Below are 27,551 nucleotides of genomic sequence, written 5' to 3' on the forward strand. Positions count from 1 at the left end.
CCCCCCCCCCCTCGGCTGCGCCTCTTTCTTTTAACAGTTCCATAATTTTAACCTTATGCTCACGTGCACTCATACCTGTGCATCAGTTGTATACCAAGGACCACACTGTATTCGCAATGCGTTTTCACAACGGGATCAGCGTGCATTTACATTATTCATAATTCATTTTTGTTCATTATATCCTGTATATAGAGGTCAATTTACACCAAGAGCAAGGTTTGTTGGTAATAAAAAACAACAACGAAACATGTAATGTTGACTTTGCTTTGTGTTTATTTGTGTTAGTATTCATCTTTCCATATCACTCTTAATTGCAAGGATTTAAACTCAATGAATAGTGACCTGCCGAATTTTCAATTTATTTAGATCTTAAGGATTATTTCAAAATATTTAGATTCAATTTTTTTTAGATTTATATCTAAATCAACAAGGTTTAAATCTAAATCTATTATTCGGCTGGTCAACATTCCCAGTCGATTTGAATTTATTTGAAATCCTTGGAATGCATGTAAATATCCGTAAAACGATTGTGTTTTTGAGATCGTGAACATCGGCTCAGCATGAGTAGAAATTATTTACTGTTATTCAAGAAGTTATTTGATAAATATTCAAGTTATACCAGCAGAAAGGAAAATAGCATTACTCACTTTTGTCAAAGATACAAGGTAAGGTAAAAAACATTAATAAAGTTGGGGATAGTAAAAGAAATTCGATGTCTATACGAAAAATATCACAATATATGTAAGTGAACAATACTAAAATTAGGGATTGAATAAAAAGGAGCAAAAATGTTAGTGAAAGCCAACAGATTAATACGATCTAATCGATATCCATTAAAAGGGGGAGGGATACAGGGACTCAATAACCAATATCAAATACGTTGATACACCATCGAGAAATAAAACATCAGTATAAAAAAATACGACACCGTATTATCATGATTTTTTTTCTATTATCATTCATACTTTGTAATTTTTTTCCAATATGAAATCAATGGTTGAAAACGAGAAGGAAAAGGTTCTTAAACTTGTAAATTAGCAACTTGTTTTTATATTTCCTGATGGCGCTGTAGCGCACTGGATTCATCTGTAACCTACGAAATTCCAAAATTGTGCCATCACTGTTTCTTTTTTCATTATGCTACTTCGATACCAAAGTCAGATAGAAATAGATGTTTTTGTTTTTCGGGGTCCGTTTTAGATCTCCTTTTCGGCTGCTTCCAGGCTGGCAAGCAACTCTGCAGCTCGACTCAGAAGTTCTGCTTTATCCTGGAAATAGAACAAAATCAGACGATAAGAATTGTAATAACTCACAGTACATGAATGAAATGTTTTCGCATAGGGTTACATTGCCAATTTTAAACACTGAGACAAAAATATCAAGAACTTGAAATATATCCAGTTTCATATTTTAGAAATACAATGATTAACACAAAGAATATTAAGTAATTACCAGGCATATGATAAGGATAATTCAAGCATAGACAATACAGATATACATGTACATACACATTATTGAAATTAATGATCAATTATATTAGATTTACATGGTTACGGAGCGGAAGGGGAAAGAGAGCAAAATGTGTAGTTGATGTAAAGCTTATCACCGTTCTTATTTTAATTATTATTATTAACACTATTATCGTTATGAACGCTCTTAAATTACATCCTACGAATTGATTGGTCTTTTTTATACACAAGTAATAAAAAAAAGAGGTTAGCAAATGTCACGAAGAATTATAATCCGTGACGGCTAATGAATGGAACGAGATTATTATGTTATAATGATTATTATTATTACTATTATCATTTTTATTATTACTATTTTTATTATCCACATTGTTTTATTCATTTATTTATTCATTCATTTATCTTAGTAGGTACTTACCATGTCTTCTCCCATGGATAGCTCCTTCGTTGCTGGGCCAGGTGCTAAATAAAAAATGAAATAAAAGGGAATAATAGTTATTTTTCAATATGTTGTCATTTTGACCGTTGCTTGCTAATTCGTCATATTAAAAAAAGGAGATCACAGGAATTGGCCCTTTATGGGCCAATGACCCTACCATGTTTGCGAGTTAAGGCAATATATTATGTCGTTTTGATTTGGAATCGATGATGAGCATAACTAAAATAATTTTAGGAATAGAAATAACTAAAAAAAATAATTTGATAAACATATAACCCAACATGACACCCTATTGCAACCCTAACCCTTACCCTTCATGCATATCTGAGACGAAATTAAGCCCGGGGGAGTTGTCGCAGGAGCAAATGTTTTACAAATTACATTAAGCCTGTTCACGGTTTTAAACTGCGCACGAGCAGAAAGGGTCATTTGAGATAAACCATGAAGGTGGCTTTTAAATTCACTGACATAGGCATTTGTGATTCGGTAAATATTCAGGTATTCCTTTCAAAATATTCATTTTATAACATCCTAGCTGAAGAGCAATAAATAGAGCCTTCATAATCACTGGTATTTCACAGTAGCGTAAACAATAGTCAAGTGTGCCAAAGGCAGACAATAAAACAGATTTCCAAACTTTATCCCTGATGTACTATTCTAGTCACCTGGTCTAAACAATGCCTTTTGTTCTTAGAATTTGAATACTCTACCGGCAAAGCTTAGGCAACATCTACATTTGAAAATGATAGTGCTTATCCTAATGAAAAATCACAAAGGTCATTTCAGAAAAGTTGATCATGAGCTGGCTTATACAAGACTGCACCATTCAACATGTTCAAAGTCTTGCTTTTTTTTCATTGTGTTTCGTGGGAGTGTTCGCACAGGAGTGCAGAATGAACTGTACAAGGCAGCAATCATAAAAAAAAATCATTGAAAATGCAGGTCAAATTAAAATAAAGTCTATGTGGATGAATCGTACCGGCAGCTTCGTCCGACGTTTCTAACCTGATGAATATTGCAAACATGTCGTTGTCCAAAGTCATGTGCGAAATTGCTGCTTTGATACCGACCTTCGACAAAGACCATGTAGACGTTTGAATTGCATTGTATGTGCATTCGCCTGTTCGCTGAGTTGTAGGATTTATTCTGCGCCGCTGTGCGAATTAAATCTCCCTATCGACTCCGTTTGGAGGCAAGACATTTGTATATACCTTGAGCGGAAAAGGTCTGTTTTCGGTCAATTAAGCACTAAGAAAATGTTGCTATTTAGGTGCCATCAGATTGGGTAGACACGAGTTTCTTTCCATTAACAAAATAGATATATATATTTCATTTTCATATATTTCCCCATACTCACCAGTGTCGCAAGTAAGGGAGACCGCTGTCTTGAAGTTGCACCGACGATCCTCTGTTTGACCGTAACTACAGGCGAAGACGCTCTGCTCTTCGCCCCGGCAGTCCAGTCCTTCCATTACGATGGGAATCTGAACGAGTTCTTCCGCGTTCGGGTACGTGCCATCGCCGTTGGGTCCCAAGTATTGACCAAAAGACGAAGCGCCGCTGTTGAAGCCGAGGAGCTTGCAGACCCTGTCACCACCAGCTTGTGTGAAGCCTTTTATGCACACTCGGCCCCACTGGTTATTAACAAGCACTTCCAGTACACCCTCGCTGCCGTCCACGCTACCGTCCTCGGCTACAAGACGAAGGCCTGTGTTTTAAAAGGCAAAACAGGTCATTGAGATACAATAGGATAAAGCACGAAACACTGTAAGTTCTTGACCTAAAATGCTTTAATAATAACACACATTATTTAATCCTATCTTAACTGGGCTATTTCAGACCAATATAATATACTGGGGGGTCAATTTGACCCTCCCCCGCCCCCTTCAGATCTCGGCCGCTGATCGCGCGATCGCCGCGAAAATTTGCACGCGCAGAGTCGGATCCGGATGTAAACTACAACACTGTATTGTAATTTGTTTTCTTTATATTTTTAATTAATTGATTATGCAAATGAGCGTATGAAATTTGCCCTATTTTTTTTCCTTTAACTCAATTCATGTAGCTAGTAGAATGTTAATTTTTGGTTGGGGTATCAATTATTACATTTCCAACAAACATCTACAAAAGAAATGCAAAAATTTATAAAATTTCTTGTGTATTTTATTGTTTTTTAAATTCTTATACATTTCTTTTGTTTTTTTTAAACCTTTGTTTTTTGTTGTTTTTTTTCCAGTAAACTCTGTCGGGTGCCCACTTGGGATCATAAAGAGCATAAATTAAATCTTAACCAAAAAAGTTTAAAAAAAATGATAATCACGCATCCATGATCATTGGTTGAAAAACAATTTGCATTGACTTTGTACACGGGATCACGTTTTTGAGCAATTTCGGGTCTGACATGCACTCAGCGAGCGGCGCGATAAAAAAACTTTGTGCGGCGGCGTAGTGATGAAATTTGTTGAGGGGGTCAAATTGACCCCCCCCCCCAGTTTAATAAGGGTTAACATGTGTACAAATCAAACGGATCCACGATATGTTCATTAAGGGGCGGCATTTGTACGCGGTGGTTACTTACGTCAAACAAGTGGACGCCTCTGGCACATAAGAAAACACTAATATGATTTTAAAAAATATGTCCATTTACCCAAAATGACCTTTGACCATGATCATGTGACCTAGGACATGCGCAAAACAATCGTCCATTTTTAATTACCCTTATGTCGATGTTTCATGAGCTAGATCCATAAATGTTATAAGCTATGATGCCAATTCAACACATACTCCCAACACGGCCAGAGTTCATTGACCTTTAAATGGCCTTCGCTCTCGGCCATGTTCCTGAAACGCGCACAGGCCGGGTATTCAGGGATACATTGCTGCTCTTATGTCCAAGTTTCATGAACTAGATCTATAAACCTTTAAGGTTATGATGACAGTTCCACAAAATTAATACCCCCAACATTACCAAAGTTTGTTGATCCTAAATGATCTTTGACCTTGGTCATGTAACCTGAAACTAGCACAGGATGTTTAAGGATACTTGATTGCTTCTATGTCCAAGTTCCACGAACTAGATCCATAAACCTTTAAAGTTGTGATGCCAATTCCTCAAATAACCCCAACATGGCCAAAGTTCGTTGACCCTAAGTGACCTTTGGCCTTAGTCATGTGACCTGCAACTCAGGCAGGGTCTTCAGTGATAAGCTATAAATCTTATATCTAATTTTTCTGAATAGAGTCCTTATAATTTTGAAGTTTGGACGACATTTCAAAAACTAAACTTTGATTAAGATTTAGATATTGATTCCCCAAACATGGTCTAAGTTCATTGACCCAGTGACCTGAACCCAAGGCAGGATGTTCAGTTATATACCTGATTACCCCTATGTTTTAGTTTCATGAACTTGGTTTGTATACTATCTAAGTTATGATGACATTTCAAAAACTTAACCTTGGCTAAGATTTCAATGTTGACGACGCCGCCGACGTCGCCGTAGGAAAAGCTGTGCCTATAATGCTATAATCTCGCTCTGCTATGAAGGCGAGACAAAAAACGACAAGCCACCCCCCCCCCCCTCAAAAAGGGAGGTAATCACTTTATGTACGCTCGATGTTACACACGAGAGAATTTGAGATGTACAAAAATACTCAGTGGTAACGACCTCGTACAAAGCGCCTACTCGAAATTATTAATATCGCGTTATGACTTTTTGAGATGAAGGGATAATTGGTGCAAAACCGCCATAGGCGCCGGAAGCTGGGGGGAGGGGGCAGGGGGGCACTTGCCCCCTCCCCCCAATACAATTTAGGGGGGCAAAACAAGATTTTGCCCCCCCCCCCCTGAGGCCCCTGAAAGTAGAAAAATGATAAATTATTTAACATGTTTAAGGACAAAAGTAAACGATGAAGGCACTTTTCTGCCTAAAAATTGTCATTTCCATTCTCGAAAATGGAAAAATTTCGCCCTTGACGGTGCAAATACATATCATAGTAAGCCTCGCGTCTTTTGACAAACATGTTCCTCTGTGAAACATACCTTTGATAAGCCCCCTTTTCATCTTATTACAGTGTGATAACGTTTAACCTTTTAATGAATACGTTTCAGACTAAAACCGAATGGCATATTGGAAGCGGTTTACCAATGCATGCTGGCTGTGTCTGCTAACAAACGCGCGGTCGCCCAGAAACGCCCAGACCGGACCCGATATAACTAACGCTCCTGAACGTTAGTTACTCGAGCAACATATGGAATCTACATGTATGTCATAGCTGTCAAGCCCAGAAACCATAACATCTCGAGGTCGTCATATATTACTCTAGGACATACTCCCAATCATCTAATATCTCGCCTTTCAATTTTACTTAAGCAAGATTGATAGGCGAGAAATTGGAAGATAAATATTGAGAGTAGGTCCTATATAGAGTAATATTTCTTGAAAATGTGTGTAGTTCTGAAAATGACTGTGAAACAGAAAAGGTTAGGCCCCCATCTCACTAGGATGGCGATCATGGCGACCATGGCGACCATGGCGATCTGTCTAAATCCCGCAAAGCGTAGCAGAATCGTCCTCGAATTCTATTTTTAGCCTGCGAGGCGATTGCGAGGCGATTGCACTACAACTTCACTGCGACGGACCTGCGCTGAAGGCGATGGTAATACGCTGGTAGTACGACGCTGCCACTCTCTTGCCACGATTTGAGGCAGATGTGATGCGCTGCTTCTGCGATCAAAGCGACCGTACAACGAGGCCCATACGCTAATTAGGACCTCGGTACGGTGGTGCTACGAATGGAACGATTGTGTTACGTTCATGATGGGCTCTTGAAACGATTTCAAGCAATCGGCATATTGATCGCGGCACATGAGACATTTTTCAGTCGATTGCCAACCTCCGACCAAGATGGATGTCCAGAATTTGGTTGGACTTATACATCTTAGCATTATACAACAACTTCAATTAGAAGTTGAATACGAGGACCTGATACGAGGACAGTAGAAGGAGGAGGCCAAAAAGATACTGGGTCCGATCCTGGCTGTCACTTAAGTCATAATTTCACTCAAAAGATGTCGATGAGCCTAATAGTTAATTTGAGGGATGCATCCAGAATTTCATAAAAGAGCATAAAAATGTTTTATATTTTGTTTATTTTTTTCCACAAAAGTTTGTCACTCAAAATTGTTAGGTAAATTCCTTTCAAATTTGCTTTCAAGAAGTAGTCTACTGATGTGAGAGCACTCATAAGGGGGGGGGGGCACAATGCCAGAATCCCCATAAAGTGTGCTTTCCCAATCAATACATCAGTGATCGAATCATTAAAATTTTGATATTGTTTACTGTCACTGTAGTTAGAATTCATTCTATTTTTAAAACATATTCAATTTATATATTTTTGCGGAGGTAACCCATTTCGTCATCAAGACATGCGAGCGTCTTTTTTTCTCTCTTTCAAGCTGGCTCAGCAGTTAGATTTTCATCCTCCTACTATACCCCTCTTCCTCCTCCTCTACCACCAACATTACCTCTTGTTCGCTTCCTCTTGGACCGCCGGCATAAAAGATTGGGCAGCTTCACTTTTTGGTCCTTTTTCTGGGAAGTATATTTGAAAACGTCGTGGTGTCGCCTCGTAATCTGTTGAAAATGTGATAATCCGCTGCCATCGGCACGTTGTTTCATAGCAGCGCAGACGGTCGCTGCTCAATCGCTGGCCAGTCATCAGCATGATCAGCGGCGCAGCAAAAGCGCAACGCGAATGCCTGCAGCGGGCTAAGAACGTGTGCCACATGCCACCCAAAGGGAAAGCGTCGTGGTGGAAACGGTGTGAAGCGTGTCGAGCGCAAGGCAGTCGCCTCGTAAACGGAATCAGCGTAGCAGAATTGTCTTGGGAACGGGCCTGAAAAACATGGGCGATCGGTGCCGCTTTTAATGCGCTTCTACTACGCTTTGTGCGTTGGAGCTTCGTTACAGCTACGAATATGTCGTTTGTAATACGCTCTTGACTCGATTATGATGCGCTTTAGCACCTCCGCGATCTCGCTACGTAAGTTTTGAACATGTTCAAAATTTTGTGGCGACCAGGAAGATGGTGGCGATCCTTGCCGCTTCAGAAAAGATCAAGGTACGACGGAGAAGATTGAAAAGATCAAGCCACGTTCAAGCTACGATATACCACGCTTTGTCGATTTTTGACGATCGCAGCGGAATCGCTATCTAGTGAGATGGGGGTATTAGAGTTAGCGAGGCTTGTGGAGTTGGATTATTGGTTAAATGAGAAGATGCTAGTTTGAGTCGACGAATGGAGTACAGAGGAGTACCCATCTATCAATTACTCAAGCCTCTTCAACCTTTTCTGGTTTACTGTCTTGTTCATTTAAACAAACAATTACTCGACTATCAACTGTCCACTCCCCTATCAATTTCACTTCTTCCTCTATCCACATTTCGAATACTCCACATGGTGTACCATCAACCACATCCGCTATTGGAATGAAATTATTTTCTTCTAAATAATGTTACATAATGTACATTATGAACTGCGGTAGTTTGTTAATCAGTTCATGATTATTACAAGTGAATATTTCCTGAAATTTGATATTCATCATTTCCTATAGTTAGTCACATTTTCCCCAGAAAATATGTAAAGAAAAAAGAAGATTTTGAAGGAGTCATCCAAACGTGCTTCCCGCCATACAAAACATGCAAAAGGAAACACATATATCGAGTAATGTTTAAAACTTTTGATTGATTTTCAGAAAATTTTTAAATTGTTAGACAATCAAGCTTGTCAAATTTCTTTCCCCTCTACTTACAAAATATGAAACGAACTGCCAATCTCCAATGCTGATGTCAGAACTGATTTGCACAGAATGGAGATTTAAGTGCATATCGACGTCTGCCACCTCTGAACAGTATGACATCTTGAATTTGAAAAGACATTCATTAGAATTTCTACGCTTATTCTGTTTGATACACTCCTTGTTCTGACAGGAACTACTTGAAACTTATGATTGTGCTCTCTCGCGTCGTCGGTGTATGTAAATGTACATAAATAAATGATTCTGAAAGGATATTGCATGAAAAATGTAATATGGTATTTTGAGTCAGCATAAGCGTAATACGTATTTTAATTGATCAGACGTGAAAACCGCATTCCGAAGCGATCGTTTTGCGCGTAGATTCGATAGGTTGTCATAAATTATTGGTATAGTCTTTCGTGGTGAATTCTATGTTTAATTCTCAAGAAATTTATTTTGTTAATGCTCTTGGAAACGCAACTTTTATACTCCATTTTTACTCAAAGTCCTTACCGTGGGGGCGCCACACCGTCTCCCACTCGGATACTTCGCTATCTCACGCTGTCAAAAGTATTGTGCCCCCTTCAGGATTTTGCCCCCCCCCCCTAAACTGAAACTGTTCCGGCGCGCCTGAAAACCGCTGCCCATTTCCTAAGTCAGTTTTTGAGCGTATGGCTTTGGAGCCGCCCGTCCCTACCATTTCAAAATCCAAGTGCCCTCCGAAGTTTTATAGCAATCAAGCGATCGCTTTTTTATGTCGCTCTATGAACTTGCACGATCATTAGCGACCCGAATACATGGAATAGTTTACGACTAGTTTGCGCATCGAATTGTGCCAAGTCGTTCAATATCGTGAAGTGCGCGAGCCAGTGCGGACCAATACTTGAAGTGTCGTGCCAAAAATTTACAATTTTAAAAATTCTGGCACGACTAATTTCAGGGATAAGGGGCGTGACGTGAACATTCGTAAGTTGTGTGTCGGAAAAAGTCGTGCCAAGAGTGCCAAGCACTTGACGACTAGGTCAATTATAGTGCATCGGCGTCCGACTAGTTCATTAGCAGATCACGGATATAAAGTTATGCACATTTCCCACAAATCTCGAATTGCTCGCCCCTAAAAGGCACATGGATGGGCAATTTGTGACAGACGGCTATTGATAGATCATCGTTGAGTCCGATTTCGTGCCCCAGTGACTGGGGATGGGGTGAAAGGCGTGGCAGTCCGTGAACCATTCGTAAATACTGCGTGACTTGTCGAGAACCAGTCGCGTCCCACACTTTTATGGTTTGCACGATTGAATCATGCCAATGGGGCAAACGAAATGTGTGAGACCGTGCGCGAGTGTTGTATCAGCAAAAAACAGCTCGCTTACCTGTTTCGCAGATAACGCCAACATCACGGTTGTGATCACATCCGGGTTGCACCTCTGGGAACCTGCCACACTTGAAAAGAAGTCTGTCATTCGGAGAGCAGTCAACCCCGTCCATACCAATAGCTCCGGTCCCTGGACCGAAAAAGGCCGCGGGTTTGATGGCCATTGCTCCACGCGGATATCCAAGCTGCTTGCAAACCACGTCCCCGTCCGTCTTTCCGAACAACCGATCGCAGACCGTGCTCGTCCGATACCCTTGCCCTAACTGGATGCGTCCGCGAGAACTCGACGGGTTACCGCTTGCATCAACCAGACGAATACCTGCGGGGGGGGACAACAATTATGACAATGCTATATCACGGCTCCATAACTACAGTGATCAAGCATTACAATGAATACCACAATAACGTCTACAAAACGACACAAAGTCACAAACGGCGGCAGTTTGACCTCCCCCCCCCCAAAAAAAAAAGTAATAATAATGATAATAATAAATAAATGAATAATGAAAATTTGATGGATAGATAAATGTATGCATAAAAAATAAGAATAACTAAATGAATTGATAAGAAAATAATAAGAAAAATTATAACAATGAAAAAAAGTATTACAAAACAAAGCAACATTGATCAAAACAATTATTTCAGATGTTTTTTGAAGGTTTGCATGGTGGCATGTACAATTGCTAATGTGGTTTACGGTACACCATGTGGAGTGTTATAGAAACAGTGGATAGAAGAAGAGAAGAAGTGGATAGGCGAGAAAGTGCAGATTTGAGAGTATTCTTTCTTGAAAGTAGTCCTGAAAAGGACTGAGGGAATGTTGAGTGAGAACAGCTTGAGTAGTAGAGCTGATGAGGAGATGCTGGCTTGAGTCGGCGAGTAGAGATGATGAGTAGTAGAGAGACTCGACGTTTCGGACAGGTTGACTGTCCGTCTTCAGGAGACGGACAGTCAGCTCTCAAACCTCCACTTTCTCGTCTATCCATTTCTTCTCTTCTTCTATCCACTGTTTCTATAACACTCCACATGGTGTACCGTAAACCACATCAGCAAACAATTATTTATAACCACAAAAAATGCTGGTGGACCGAAGATTTGGACTGGACGAACAATTGCAAATACGTCGTTGTCCAGAGTCACGCAAAGACGATATTGTGCAGGTCCAAAAAACTTTCGACCAAAGCCTCTCAGCTCTCCATTGTGATTTGACTTCAAAGGATATGATGCCTGGTAGATAGCGGTCGCGTCGTGTTTGCGAAAAGTTTTTAATAACAAAATATGTACCTGCAACCTCGCATGTAACTCCGACGTCATCTCTATGGCTGCAACGCGAATGGACGGTATCTGATCGGGAGCAGCTTAGGACATCCGGAATCGTGTCCGGTGAAAGGCTACCACACGTAAGCCCACTGATGTGGATCGGTCCCGTTCCTTCACCAAATATGGTAGAACCGTAGTACTGCTTAGCCCTTGATGCGACACTGAGCACCTGTCACAGGAAATGAATTCGCCAGGGTCAATTTCGTCACCGAATCTACGCTGCAAAAACACCGATGTTGATTTAACACCAGCCCGGAATCCATGTATGTCCACACCACATAAGTGTTAAAATACACCAGTTTGGTTTTGGTAACACCAGAAAGGTGTGATACAACACCAATTAGTATTAAAAGAGCACGGGTTTGATTCAAAAGTGGTGTTGTTTCAATACTTTCCTTTTGTGGACAGAATAGAATTCGAGCTGATGTTAAATCAACACCGGGGCTTTTTGCAGTGTTGTGTAAAAGATATTTGCGATCGAATTTGACCGTCGAAACTCTTTGAAGTCCATGCGTACCACCGACTTAATCGGATCCATGGGGGGGGGCGCATCTCATCCATATCCCCGCCTCTCCCCCTTTTTCAGAGAGCCATAACAAATATTCCAAAGTGGAAAAGTGTCGCACATACACAAATGAATACCCATTCATTTCCCCTTTTTTGTGTTGGGTTTTTTTTTTATCTCCCTTAGAAATCTTTGTTCTGCCCCTTGACTGAATACGTATTTACGCGAACTTTGGATTCAACATGCGGGACACCGTAACACGGGGTTGGATATTGCTGTAGTCACACTCAATATTAACGATGAATCGCGTAAATTGTGCAATGTAATCAATGCAAACAATCGTCAAAATATTCGTCGACTGTTATTGCTTGAGGTAAGGGCCCCTGGACGTGATTATTGTACTACGGGGGAGGGGGCGCATTTGGGTGGGGCAACCGACCCTTGAGTTTTCTTTTTCTTCCAGTTTAAAGGGGGGGGGCAATACAAATAAGAGTTTTTAGTTTTGACCATAATACTGTTTGCACGATAACACTATGCGCAGTGTCATTGATTATTATTTGTTGTTGGTATGATGTTTCTTTCGGGCATGAAAATAACTACGACTATGAAGGTTCATAGAACGAACGTAGAGGGCATCAATACTTTACAGGATGTTGACGACCTCTACGTTCCTTGGTCTATAATTTAATTGCGAAATTATATGACTTTAATTACACGTCCCGGCGCTCCATATCAAACTACTTTGGCATCACACTTGAATACAACAATATCTGACTAGAAACAGCATTTCTGTACTACGATTGAGGTTATTCATACACCTACAGACCTGTTAGTTTCTCAAACAAATCTGCAACTGTATGTTAAAATTTAAACCAGTCTTATACACAGACAGAATTATGAAAAGAAAAAGATGTTTGCCAAGGCGTTCCTTTTCTTCAGGAATATGTACAATTACGAGTTAAAGTAATTAATATATTTTATATAGTTAAATTAGTAAATATATTTTAAGAGAAAAATGCCAATCCGTTTATAGTGTGGTCCGCATGTTCTTTCATGAGTTAGCTCATTAATGAAGTGATAACTTCAGACAAGCAGGCTTAAATTAATTTGATTAAATTGCTTTTCTGCTTTAAATAAGCACGACGTATTGGCCTCCTTTATGAATTATATTTCAATTTCAGGGGACTTTTTAACAAAGACTAAAGTGTGCCTGTGGGGGTGTTGCAAGAAACTATTTGCAATCAATTGCAAATATATTCTATTGCAATTTGATAGACTAATTTTGACCAGAGCAAATCCGATTAAACTGTCTGTTTCAAGAAGAATTTTTGCAATGAATCTCAAATTCTCAATTACTTTAAAACTTATGATTGACTGAGGCAAGCCGAAATACTGATCGCAAGTTTCTTGAAACGCCCCATAGGTCACGCTGAGATTTCCAGTTTTGTACTGTATAAAAGGCATTGCGTCATTGGTCAAATCATGGTAGGAGGATTCTCGCGAATGCTTATGAACCAATACGACTGCGCGTACCATAATCATGCGCGTATCATAATCATGCGCGCATCAGTACTTAGCATTGGCTTGAAGTCACACGTAACGTCTTTGTAAAGCGTCTCCCAGTTCTCGGAACTTAGCTTTCATAATAGAAATCATAATTTGAAACTTACTTGGGCACAAACCATGTTAGCATCACGTAGGTCGAATCCAGAAGAACAAATTGTTCCCCATTCTCCATCTTTGTATATCTCCACCCGACCCTCTGTGGTGCCGAATCCTCCGAACTTTGAAGCAAGTCGAATCCCTACATGAAAAAAAAATAAACATGAAAATATGAAACAGCAACCGTATTAAGATAGTGGTAGTAATGATAGTAATAGTTGTAGTAGTAGTAGGAGGAGGAGTAGTAGACGTCGTAGTAGTAGTAGGCGTAGTAGTGGGAGTGGTAATTGAAGTAACAGTAGTGGTAGTAGTAGTAGTAGTAGTAGTAGTAGTAGTAGTAGTAGTAATCGGGCCGCGGAATGGTTTTCAAAGTGGAAGGCTGACCATACAAAAAATCACAATCATATGGTAATTTTTACGTTTTTGTACATGGTTTTGGAAAAATGTGTGGGGCTTTAGCCCCCCCCCCCCCCCCCCGCTTCCGTGGTGCCAGTTAATAGGAGCAGCAGTAGTACTAGCATTATAAGTACCTGTCATGCCTGTAGTCGTCAATTAAGAGCAGAAAAGTAGCTGATAGTACTATTATCTACCTTTACAAGATGCATATCCATCATACTCATGGCCGCATTGGTAGACATCATCACCGTCAAAGGCATCACTGCACTCTGTGAAGCTGCTCTCATTACCCACGCACTTCACCATGTCTTTCCAGATTGGTACGTAGTGAGGAACCACGTCGCCACTTCCGACTGAGGCCCCGATGGCCCCAGGGAACCCCAAATCGGCACAGACTTGTTGAGCCTCTGCCATGCCCCACTTTGGGTTGCAGGCCGTACCCCATACGCCATCGCGGAGGACCTCAACTCGCCCGCTGCTTACCGACGTGTCACCGTTCTCGTCAACCAGGCGTACATCTGTGTGGAAAATAGAAATAATCTTTAAATAGCTTTGACAGCAAGGATATTGGCCACTTCCATTGACGAGTGGATACCTTGCGCCGCCATGGGGTCTCGAAAAGCACCCTAAACACGTATTAGTACAGCCCCACCTTCCCTGCCACACCTCGCGCAAATTGTACTCTAAACGCGTAAAGTGTTGACTCTTGGGGCAAAAGGTACCTCCGCTATAAAACATTTTAGTCTTATTTTGTATACCCTCGCAAATTTTACCCTAAACACGTAGCTTTTCTATCGAAAATAGATACCCTTTTTTCATTATATTAGTGTTTTTACACCCTTATTACGTTACGTAAGTAACGTGCTCTATATCTTGAAAAAGACATAATTTTTGTGTTTTTTTGGTCGCGCATGGTATCCACTCGTCAGTGTAAGTGCCCCCCCCCCGAGCAAAAAGCACTTACCCTGAGCCAGGGCGGCTGCCGCTAGCAAGCTGCCGATGAGTAAAGACAAAGTTGTCTGCATGGTGAAGATCAAGATCGAGTCCAACTCAAATCAGAGCGAAGTCAAAGAAGTTGCGCCTCACTTTCTCCTGTTAAAAAGTGATTGCGAAATGCAAATGATACAGGCCGACCCATCTATTTATACACACCTGTTGCCCTCTCAAGCATTGCATGGCCTTCATTGCAGCTCAGTTCGGAGTTCCATATTACTGCGCATGGTCAGAAGATTCTGCGCATGATCAGTAGAAGGTTATTTGTACTCAATTGACTAGGAATATTCAATTAGATAAGCACCAACATTGATGTCTTGATTATTCATATATTCTATAGAACTGTGCTTTTCATTAGGACCTGATAGAAACAAAAAATGCGTCCACTGGCAACTGGTATTTTCACAGTTGGCCAAAATGTCGCTATAACAATACATGGCAACATACTGATGCAGTGAGTAGAAAATAATGCAACTAATACCTTGGTCACATTTTTCTACGGCGAGTCGAAAACAGCCGTTTAAAAAAAAATTGGACAAGCTACATATCGGTGGTTTGAATAAAAATGAATAAAACGACTGTTTTCGACTCGCCGTACGCCCGCCGTAGAACAAATGTGACCAAGGTATAACACATTCATAAAGTGTTCATTGGTGTGCTATTCTAATCACCTGGTCTCTGGAATTTCTGCAATTTCCTACCATGTAAGGCATGCTTATACAATATCTTTCTCTGAAATCTGCCTATCATAATGAAAGAAATAAAAGGTCATTTGAACAAAATTGGTAACTCCGAAATGGTCTTTTTTTTCTAGGGATATTACAAAATTGCTCAGAGGAGCGTGGCTATTTATTTCTCGATTAAAGTACATGTACTGATGTACAGAATGTAATTCTGGTTTCATTACATTTGTTCTGGCGACAAATGCTCTGCTGCAGATTTCATATACTATTGGAATGACCAACTTAATCCCTGGATTTAACACTACACAGCAAAAACTGTGATGTTAACCGGTGTACATAGAGGACCACACCAGTTATTCTACACCGGTGTTAATTTGTTGGTGTTAGTTTTACACCTATAGGTGTTATTACAACACCTTTGGTTGTTACATTTACACTCTTTGGTGTTATGTTCAATCTTTAGGGTGTGGATCTCTATCAACACCAATTGATGTCAGTTTTAACACCACAGTTTTTACAGTGTATACTCTACCCTAAAGCCAACCCTATACAAACCTGCAATAAAACCCTATCGCAACCCTCACCCATATACATTGGTAACATTTGCCCTACGGCGGCCGTACGGCGAGTCGAATACATCCGTTTTATCATTTATTTTGTACCAGCTATAGTGGGTTGAATAAAAATGAATAAAACGGCTGTTTTCGACTCGCCGTAGGGCTGCCGTGGACCAAATGTGACCGAGGTATAACGTTTATTGATATACTTTTTCTTTGGTCTTTGTTGTTGTTGATTGTTTCTTAGTAGATTGTTTTGTATCAAGACGTCTCGGCTGAATTCTTCTCCGGAAATTACTGATACGCGTCATTACCAACGATTTGATCAATGAAAAAGCTTATGAACTAATCGCCTAAGAGTGTTAAGCAAGGACTTGAGGACTATCCAGTGGTACGTATAGGCCAGCAATTATGCGTTAAATGATAATTGACAGGCCTCTTGTGTGCGCGTCGTGGTCTCGAGCTTCTAACTCTCGCCTTTCAGAAGACGTCGTGTGTTCGAATCCTAGCCATGACGTGTTTTCGTTCAGCAAGAAATTTATCCATTTTGTGCTGCCCTCGATCCAAGTGAGGTGGATAGGTACCTGGCATGATAAATTCCTTGAATGCACTAGGCGCCATTGAAACAGAGCTAAAGCTGGGTTAATAATAGAAGGAATTTGTATTATCAGGCAAAAATCGCTATAAGAGTCCAGCTACAATGTAAAGTATATTGTGTAAAATTTAACCAACACGAGGGTATTTATGTGTCAATCCAATTTGGGGCAGTACTTTACCCAATGCGGTGAGCATATTGTCCTGTAAGGTTAAAAATAAGCAGTGATTATTTTAGAATGGATAAAAATTTCATCACACTGGATAAATACAAATGCTTGAAAGAAATGTCCAATGTTGGTTGGACTCAAAATTACCCTAATGGAGCATTTTTACCCAATATTTCTTAGATTGTATTATTATGATTCTAAACATTCACATATTTTCTTTGTAAATTAGTATTGTTTAGTTGTAAATTTATTGTTTTAATTTAAATTACAAAACAATAAATACTATATATATATATATATATATATATATATATATATATATATATATATATATATATATACTATGATATATAATATATATATATCACTAGTCGTATATGCTTTGTGGAGCTAGTCTATTAATGTCATTGTCTTGATAATATTTTTTGTAGAAAATGATCACGGTTGTGAAGCTAGCGGCCATTAGATAGTCGAGACACGTTTTCTGTGAATTGTAACATTTTTTTAGAATGACAGTATATATATATACTACACTATTATATTTTTTTAATTGAGAATTTCATATTTTTCTTGTTCTGTAACCCAAATTTTGTAATGCCTTTATTTTTTAAGAAATGTGGAAACAGATGAATCAAGCAATGAGTTGAATGACATCCAACACAAGGACGCCTGACTATGAGGGCGTAATACATCATTCAGGCTCAACGTCTGGAAATAATAACAAAACTGGACGCGGATATGTATTGCAACGTTCGAATTACTTTATAGGTGAATTAATATACCCAAAAGTACACTAGGGCATTTAACAATCATACGAATAAATACTTTAATTCTAAATAAGTCCATTCTAAAGCGATCAATTAAATCGCATGGCTAACAACACGATTAAGTTAAAATCTTATATCCGGCCTGATCTGTTTTGACAAATGATTCATTATTATAATTGTTAAATATGTTCAGATACTATATCGATACTTTAATTATTTTTTTTTCGTTTAACTTGGGTATTTATATGGGTGGAGGCAGGAAAATGCCCGAATCGTAAAAAAAGGCTTCACTGTTTTGATTCGACCCCGAATAAACTCTTTTAAGTATTTTTCAAAGTTACTTCAAAAAAGTATTTTTCGAAGTTAGGATTTGTTTCCTTGCCCGGGATTGGGAACGGTACTGGTGCTACTGATTACTCGTGATATCTTTATTATTTTGAGTATCATTATAAATTTTGTTAATTGTGTGATAGTGGTAACAACGTGAAAATGATAGGCCTAATAATAATAATAATAATGATAATCTTAAAAACAATAATGATGATGATGATGATGGTGATGATGATGATGATGATGATGGTGGTGGTGGTGGTGGTGGCGGTGGTGGTGATGATGATGATGTTGATAATGATGATGATGGTGGTGGTGGTGGTGGTGATGATGATGATGATGATGGTGGTGGTGGTGGTGGTGGTGGTGGTGGTGGTGATGATGATGATGATGGTGGTGGTGGTGGTGGTGGTGATGATGATGATGGTGGTGATGATGATGATGATGATGATAATGATGATGATGATGGTGATGATGATGGTGGTGGTGGTGGTGGTGATGATGATGATGATGATGATGATGATGATGATGATAATGATAATGATGATGATGATGATGATGATGATGATAACAGTAATGATAATAAATGATGATAACAATACACAGTAAAAAAATACCGCATTGACTAAGCCCGTAACTATAACAACAACTTGTTAACACTTTTTTATTGTTTAAAATTTTTAAATATCGAGTTTAAAAAGTTTAAACAATAGCTTAAACAATGTGCTTACAATTTTAAAAGGATGGTCCAGGCTGAAAATATTTGTATCGAAAAAATAGAATAAAATTCACAAAGCAAAATGATGAAAATTTCATCAAAATCGGATAACAAAATAATAACGAATAGAATACAAAAGAACAAGTGGGGATATGACATCACCTAATGAATACCCATAAAGACATGCCTAGATCTGGTTCACCAGAATAATGCAAAGTTAATCTTTAAATTTCAATAAATTTGTTATATGTTATCAGATTTTGATCAAATTTTCAGCATTTTGCTCTGTGAATATTTTACTCTACTTATTGAGATATTACTATTTCCAGCCTGGACCATCCCTTTGAACAGCGTGTTTAATGTGTAACAATGAGAAACAACAACAACATCATCATCATAGTTGCTTTTATGCAGCAACAAAATCAAACACTACTATGACGAGAAACTCGAATTATGAAGACCCATATAATATCAGTGATATACAAGACCGATAAGAAAGGCTCTCGACACAGTGAAATTCTTAGTTACACTTGAAATTAGTCTTGTTTTAGAGCATGGATTCTACTGGTATAGGATCCACGGTTAGAGCAAAGTAATTCAAGGGAAAACATACGGACTTCATCTTCATGATAGTGATGATAACGATGTATTTGATAATGATAAAATAGATAAATTACATCTCAATATGCTTCCTCGAACTCATCACAACAGTCATAATCTCATATACACACAGGGCAATCGTATAAAAAAATAAACAAAAGCATGGTGAAATTAAAGGGTGAAAAATGGGTAAGTCTTCGAAAATGGGGGGAAACAAGTTTCGTATTGTGGTTGGAAGCTAGGGCTTGTCCATCATAGAGGTGCTGGAAACACATTTGGTTGAAAGAAATTACGACATTACGGAATTAAGTGCCGCATAAATTCAAAGTCATTACCCCCCCCCCCCTCCCGCCCGAGAAAAGGGAAGAATATTTACATAACAATAATTACTGTGATAATAATAGTGATAATAATGATAATTAATAAAAAGCTAAATGAATGAATAAAATGAAAATATATAAAGATTGATAATAAACAAAAATAAAAATCAACAATGTACATGTATAAGCGTTCATCACAATGCACATAATACGAAAAGAAAATGAAGTGAAGTTCAGCCAAAGATGAATTCAAGCGTGTCTGAAAACCAAAATCAATAAACGAATGAACATATTAAATTTTTACATTATGAAGCCTACAAGTGGAAGCGCCGTGGTGTAGCGGTTCTGACTCTCGCCTTGTAATCAGAGGGTCGTGTGTTCGAATCCTACCATGGCCTTGCTTGCGCCCTTTGGCAAGGCGTCAATCCACACTTTGCCACTCTCACCCAGGTGCTAATTGGTATACCGGTAGGAAACAACCGTCATTGTGGTTGGTTTAGCAGGTTTGCGCCTAACAGGCTGCTTGGAATGCTATGAATCCAGTGACCGGGTAATAACAGTTGTGAAGCGCTTTGAACAGTTGTAGATTGATAAAGCGCTATATAAATGCCAATTATTATTATCATTATTATCATTATTATTATTATTATTATCATTATTATTATTATTACCATCATCATCATTATTATTATTATTATCATTATTATTATTATTATTATTATTACAAAATCGTATCGGACAGGGGTGGAAACCGTGATATCGCCAATCTCTATATAACATGGGGAAGGTCAGAAACACATTTGGAGGAATTGAAACAAAGAATCGTGTCTAAGTTGAACGTTATACGATGATACAATGGCACTAGAAGGCAGTGGCATACTGAGCCAAAAAAATTTAAGGGTCTCAACATGCCATATCGCGTAAAATTTATACGAAGTTGCGAGCGAGCGAAGCGAGCCAGAACAAAAATTTGAATTTTTATTACAAAAATCCAAGTTTGTGGAGGGAACAAGAGCCCCCCCCCCCTCCCCTCCACCCCCCCCCCCCTTATTATCGGTACGCCTATGCTAAAATAGGTCAGAAATACATTTAAAGGAATTGAGCCAAGGATTCGTGTCTGAGATGAAGATTATAAGATAATAAAATGATTAGCTGTAACAAATCGCTTTAGTTTCGGATTTTGCAAGGTCAGTAACAATTCTCCTTTGTTTGAAAACAAAATAAAATTGTTGATTCCGCGATTTCTTCAGGAAACTTCGAAACGCTTCGATTCGTGACAATTCACTGGACTCATAAAAAAGACCTTTCTCTGTAGAAAGAAATTAAAATCGTTAATTCCGAGATTTCTTCAGGAAACTTTGAAACGCTTCAATTCTTGAGTATTGTATCTTTGTTCTATTTCACTGGACTTATTACCTTTACCTTCACTGGACTATTACCTTTATGTAGAAAGAAATTAAAATGGTTGATTCCGCGATTTCTCTGCAGGAAACTTCGAAACGCTTCGATTCGTGACAATTTAATCTATTTCACCAGACTCATAAGAGAAGATTTTTTTGTCAATAGAAATTAAAATTGTTGATTCCGCGATTTCTTCAGGAAACTTCGAAACGCTTCGATTCGTGATTTCACCGGACTCTTAAGAGAAGAATATTCTGTCAAAAGAAATTAAAATATTGTTGATTCCGCGATTTCTTCAGGAAACTTCGAAATACTTCGATTCGTGATAATTGTATTTTTGTTATATTTCACTCATGAGAGAAGACATTTATCATGTTTATATAAAAAGAAATTAAAATGGTTGATTCCGCGATTTCGTCGGAAATCCGATACAGCTCTAGTCATGATTATTGCATTTTTTTATTGAATTGACTCAGAATTCCCCTACTTCAACATGTATGATATCCATTAACACGCTGCAGGTTGATGTTGAAATTTTGCACATTCGTACAATTAAATTCAACAACCGTAATAATTAGTTTTCTCCCATAAACAGAAGCTGATCTAGAGGGGGGGAGGGGGGTTGGGGGTTGCAACCCCCCCCCCCAAAAAAAAAAAAAAAAAATCCGGGGACCATTCTATACCAAAAATAGTGGTGTTTTAGATGCAAGAAAACGCCATTTTCACACACAGATTTTCAAAAATTTTCCCTACTGTGGGAGGGGGGACACCCCCTCCCACACCCACCCCCTCGCTCGCTCCGCTCGCTTGGACTCGGTCGCTACTCTCTCTCGCATTCCACCCCAACCCCCCTTTATAAAAAGCTGGATCCGCTCCTGATAAACTTCATATTAGAGAAGCTAATAAATGGCAAAAGTTCTTGGGCAAAAATTTAATAACAATCATCAGTATCAATGGTTCAAAATGGAAATCTTGTTTCAAAGAAAATAACATGGAAACGATTGTCTTTATTATTCCCCCAACAGTAAATTCAGCGTGCAAAGAGATAAGGGGGTTTCACAAAAGCTCTTGGGATCGTTTGCGATCATTTATTGGTCGCAATATATGTTGCACAAAAGCAGTTGCTCCACCAATATTATTGTGAAATGGGCTTAACTGAATTCAACCACATCGCGCAAGCCAAAACCAATAGCACACGTGCCACCTCTATAGATCAATGTCCGTATTATCATATTTGTAATTGGTTATATTAATTTAAAAAATAATAACAATCTTTGAAATCCGATAGAAACGTCTATGTTAATATGGATGCAAAATGATTACCAACACAATATAAAAGATAATAAAATCGCCCTAGCTGTAACTAATCGCATTAGATTTATATTTATTTATCTATTTATTCATTCATGCATGTTCACAATGTACAATTCAAAAGATTACACAGATAATATATGAAACACAAGTAAATAAAGAACATACAAGGTGCTGCAACATAATAGCTAAAAGCTTGATTTGTTGAAGCACCTTTAACTGGTTTGCATCCAAGAAAACAAAATAAAAATGTAAGAATAAGGAAAAGGAAAGAAAAAGAAGAATGTAAAAGTGAAAGACTGCCGAGATATAACAATTACGTTTCAAATTTGTATGAATATATGGTATAGTAATTCAACAAATTTTAATTCTTAATCTTCAGTTACAAAGAAAAGAAAGAGAGAAAACAAAATTACTTGCTAACACTTTACAGATTCTGTAATTTTGAAAGGAGATTGTGCTTTACAGCCAATTTAAAAGAATGTGAGGTTTTCAAATTTCGAATATTATGTGGAAGAGAATTCCAAACATCTGAACCACGGTGTCTGATTGATTTATGAGCTGATGCGGTGCGGGGATTAATCAAATGTATGTTCGATGACTGTCTTGTGTTATATATATATATATATTGCTTTTCGTACCCCCTCCAATTCGCCCCCACAATCTGTACGCCACAGCAGTAAAATACTCACTACTGATTCTATACCCGATGGCGAAAAAGTTTATCAAGTGTCACCTTATACAGTGCGTATAAAAAAAATTACACCTAGAAAATATCCTGTAAAATTATACATTTGTAATATCTTGAAGATTTTTTCCACATTTTAACATTGGTACAGATTCATTTAAGCAAATAACGATAAACTGTCAAAAAATATTTCCGCTTGAGTGAGCACCACTTACTTTTGAAAAGTTAGTGGAAAAATGATTTGCGCAGAACTTTGAAATATTTATGCGAATAAAAGTAGACCTTAATCATGGAGAACACGTAAAATTTAGCTAGTAAAATTGTTTTGAAGATATCTTTTACCTTTTTTAACTGGTTTCCTTGCCTAAAAGACTTCGAAGAGTGCATTGCACCCCACCCCACTCCCCCACACACCGAGGCCATCGCGACGATATTAAATTTTGCTTTACACTGAACTGTGATTTACATAAAATGGCTTAGACTTGATTTTCATTTTGTTAATCATTGTCAAGCTTGGAAAAAGTGTGGAGAAACAAGTATTACATGAAAAATGAAATGTAAACCCACTTTAAATGATAAAAACTAAGTGAAAAAATATTGGAGATGTCTGATATAAATTTTTGTTCAGATTCAGTTATGTCTATATCTTCATATCCAGCTGGCACAAAAAGGGTAGATGTTGTGCTTACTAAGTGTTGAAATTTCAATTTTGGTGGCAAAATTGTTACAGAATGCTTGAATGTATCCGTTTTATTTCAATTGACTAAAAGTGCAATTGAATGTATGACAAAAGTTTCGCAGGGTAAGTTTGATTTCGCCCTTTCCCCATGACACAGCATGAAAACAAGCATTTCTGCGCAGACAGATTTCTGCGAGCTTTACAAAAATAGACAGTGCTCACTCAAGTGTAACATTCTGTAAAAACCTTTACTTTCATTGGATAGATGAGAACCAAACCCAAGATTACATGTGGAATAATTACCCACATGTTGTATATTTTTAATTCCCAGGGCTTTTTTATACGCACTATATAGATCACTTTAAAAGTGTACGTGTTGTCATCATGGTCATTTTATGCAAGATTAGTCTCTGAAAAGCTAATGATAATCTTTAAAATCCGATAAAGTCGTCTGTGTTATAGATGGAGTGAGTGTGGTCCTTATAAAAGATAACAAAAAAGGCACTAGCTGTGATAAATCGGATTCGATCCGGATTTTGCTTGAACAGTAAAACAATTCGAATTCTTTTTTTCAAAGTTCTTTATAAACATAAAGAAAACAGTTGGCCTTGATCAGTCGATGTACAAAGAAAATAAAACTGTTGATTTCATGCATGATTTTAGAGGAAAATCCGAAACGTTTCGATTCGTGATTATTCAATTTTCATCCGATTTCATTAGAGTCTTTCAAAGAGGCATCGATAAGGTTATCCCAAACTCAACAATACAAGTATATTGCAAGTAAAAAAAAGTGGCGTAATGAGCAAAAAAATACATTTAAAAATGAGGGGGTCTGATATGGCGCATCAGGCATTTTTTTAAGTTGTGAGGAGCGAAGTGAGTGAGCAAAAAATTGTTTTTACATTTTTATTATAAAATCAAACTTTATGATATATTTCGATACAGCATTGAGGAAATAAATATTATTTCACTCTTCTCTCTTTCCTCTTTTGTGATTTCTTTGTTGTGAAAAAGGGATTTCAGGGGCCAACGCCCCATCTTAGTAGACCGGCCAAACGGCAAAATGGCTCTAGATAAGGATTCGACGGCAAAATTTGTTAATGCTTGGCATCGCAGCTAAAAGTCTTGCTAGGAATAGCGGTACGGCCGGATGCCAAGCGCGCTTTTGCGTGAAAGTGCCAATTTAGCGTGAAATCTGAAAGAATGTCGAAAATCGCGCATTTCGACGAGGTTAAAATTTTCGATTACCTTTGACAGTATGCGATCCTTTTTATTTGAAATTTAGAATTATAAGTATGAAAAATATACATTTCAAATGTGAATATTACACACACACATATATGGCGTAGTGAAACATAAAACCGCGATTTCCTCAAAATAAAAGTTTGTGAAAACTATCAATAGTTTGAAGTTTTATATTTTTACACAACTTAAATTCTTCGACTTAAATGCGTTTACCCATTGAATGTATAGTAAATGTCCTAATGTTATAAATATTACAAGAATTTTAATTTAAGATGGAAGATATCTCATGTTATGTTATCCGAAAAGAGGTAATGTATATTTTACCAGGTGCGCATTTTGAATCAAAAACTGAAATACCGTACATTATGTACATAATTACATGTTTAAAGTATATACTAATGGGGCGGCAAGAAACTTGCGATCAATTGCAAGTCTATTTTCGTTCCTGAAATCAAGCACATGCCGTGCAATTAATTGCAAATTTGCAATCGATTGCTAATCTGCTTCATGAAAAAAGGAGTGTAATCTTATTTCCTATAGTTAAAAGTGATCAATCTATTGTAAAATTGCAACAGAATATTTGCGATTGATTGCAAATATTTTCTTGCAACACCCCCTAAGAGTTTTTATACTTTGAAAGTTTCGATAGCAGAATTTGTCATTTCTTGGCTTCCCAGCTTAAAGGGGAAGTTCACCCTGACAAAAAGTTTATTGTAAAAGTAGCAGAAAAAATAATAAAAAATATTGCCGAAGGTTTGAGAAAAATTCATCAAATAATTAAAAAGTTATTAGAATTTCAATTATTTGATTTGTGACGTCATATGCGAGCAGCATTTCTACATAGCGAATGGTAAAAAATCAATGAAATGTCATTTTCTCAGAAAATTGAAAATGGTTTTCACTGTACTTTTTGTATATCAATAGACAAATCATTTTACACCCGATCATGAATAGAAAACAAAATTAAGTCATCAGGAACCATTCAAAATTTGAAATTCATGCATTTTATATTACATAACACATGGGCCAGCTGCTCGTTCATGACGTCACAAATCCAAAACTTTGAACTCTAATAACTTTCTTACCCTTTAACGGATTTTCCTCAAACCTTCACCAATATTTTTTACTATTTTTTCTACTATTTTTACAACAAAGTTTTCTTCAGGGTGAACTTCCCCTTTAAAGTCTTGCGGAATTACTGAGGAATAACGTACGGGCGGATGCTAAGTGCACTTTTGTGTGAAAGTATCATTTTTCGCGTAAAATCTGAAAGAATGTCGAAAATCACGTATTTTGATATTTTGACGGAATATGTTTGTTTTACATTTTTCATTTTGATATGCGATCATATATGGCTACTACAAGATCGTGATTTACTCCAAATATAAGTTTTTGAAAACTATCGATAGTATAGCAAAATGTTTGTGTTCTGCATCTCAAATTCGTCCATTTTAACGTGTTAATTGAATAAACACAAAATAAATGTAATGAATGTTGTCATATATATGTCACATGTAGCGAAAAAAACTTCACTGTAAAAACTGCGGTGTTAAAACTCACACCAATTGGTGCTAATAGAGGACGACACCCTGAGGTGTTAAAATTACACCCTATAGAGATTAAACGAAATACCAAAGAGTGTAAATGTAACAACAAAAGGTGTTGTAATTACACCTATAGGTGTAACACTAACACCACCAACTTAACACCGGTGTAAAATGACTGATGTGGTCCTCCATGTACACCGGTTAACACCGCAGTTTTTGCTGTGTTGAAATAAGATGTAAGATATATCATTTATATGATCCGAAAGAAAACAATGTACATTTACCGGAACCGCATGTTAAAAATAAACAGCGCATAATATATATATATTGCACATGATTGTAATTCTATTTATACATATAGATCAGTGCGATACCCGTCATGATTTGAGGAATATGTTTACGTTTGTGGAGTTATGCTGCTATGTTTATTGAAGAAATAACATCTTTATGTGAATAAGTATATTCATAAATGTTTCTTGGTCTCTTGCATTGCAAGTTAAGATTTTTACTCGGTTCATTTTACTTGATTACAACAAATCTATGTTTACGTTTAATTTTCGCATTTGCCATGTTTGCTGTTATCATAGGTCCGTGATCTTGGTCTAAGACAGCTAATACTGTACGTGCACAGGTAAAATTATACATTCGATCTATATTACAATATCTGCGCTGGACTCTGGTCATTAGCCTTTAGATTCGTTTGTCATGATGGTCATACGACTGCAATGCCCAACATGACAATGCATGAGAAGAAATGAGATTTGAGATGAGCTTGATATTTTACAGGGGGTACCAAAATAGATTTAGTTATCAAGTATTCATTATCAAGTACATATATAGCTTTATTCTCACAAACACGATTAGGTATCTGGCAAGGCCTAATTAAATGATGAGAGCGCGATGCGCAAGCACATTTTTGTTGTATATGCCATGAAATTTAGAGCTGAAAATAAAACAATACGTAGGTGTAATTATGAACATGATTC

The 27,551-nt window shown here is 37.7% G+C and overlaps 1 protein-coding gene across 1 annotated transcript; it reads right to left on the minus strand.

The window, feature by feature from the left end:
• Positions 1-257: 257 nt before the first annotated feature.
• On the minus strand, positions 258-15,101 carry LOC121417344 (scavenger receptor cysteine-rich domain superfamily protein-like). Its single transcript, XM_041611019.1, has 8 exons — positions 14,927-15,101; positions 14,157-14,480; positions 13,575-13,708; positions 11,364-11,568; positions 10,078-10,398; positions 3,266-3,616; positions 1,888-1,931; positions 258-1,268 (listed from the first exon to the last, which is right to left on the minus strand). Exons 1-8 carry the CDS (start codon positions 14,985-14,987, stop codon positions 1,197-1,199), a joined length of 1,512 nt encoding a protein of 503 aa, XP_041466953.1. The 5' UTR covers positions 14,988-15,101; the 3' UTR covers positions 258-1,196.
• Between the last annotated feature and the right edge of the window lie 12,450 nt (positions 15,102-27,551).

Source organism: Lytechinus variegatus, chromosome 6, assembly GCF_018143015.1.
Source record: "Lytechinus variegatus isolate NC3 chromosome 6, Lvar_3.0, whole genome shotgun sequence".
In the NCBI taxonomy this organism is placed as follows: domain Eukaryota; kingdom Metazoa; phylum Echinodermata; class Echinoidea; order Temnopleuroida; family Toxopneustidae; genus Lytechinus; species Lytechinus variegatus.

Bases quoted from the DNA above. Each gene is read 5' to 3' on its own strand.
- LOC121417344 (XM_041611019.1), bottom strand. From the start codon at position 14,987: ATGCAGACAACTTTGTCTTTACTCATCGGCAGCTTGCTAGCGGCAGCC. The intron at 14,481-14,926 runs GTAAGTGCTTTT...TTTTCCACACAG, and splicing joins GGCAGCCGCCCTGGCTCAGG to ATGTACGCCTGGTTGACGAG. The intron at 3,617-10,077 runs GTAAGCGAGCTG...TTTAAAACACAG, and splicing joins TGGCGTTATCTGCGAAACAG to GCCTTCGTCTTGTAGCCGAG.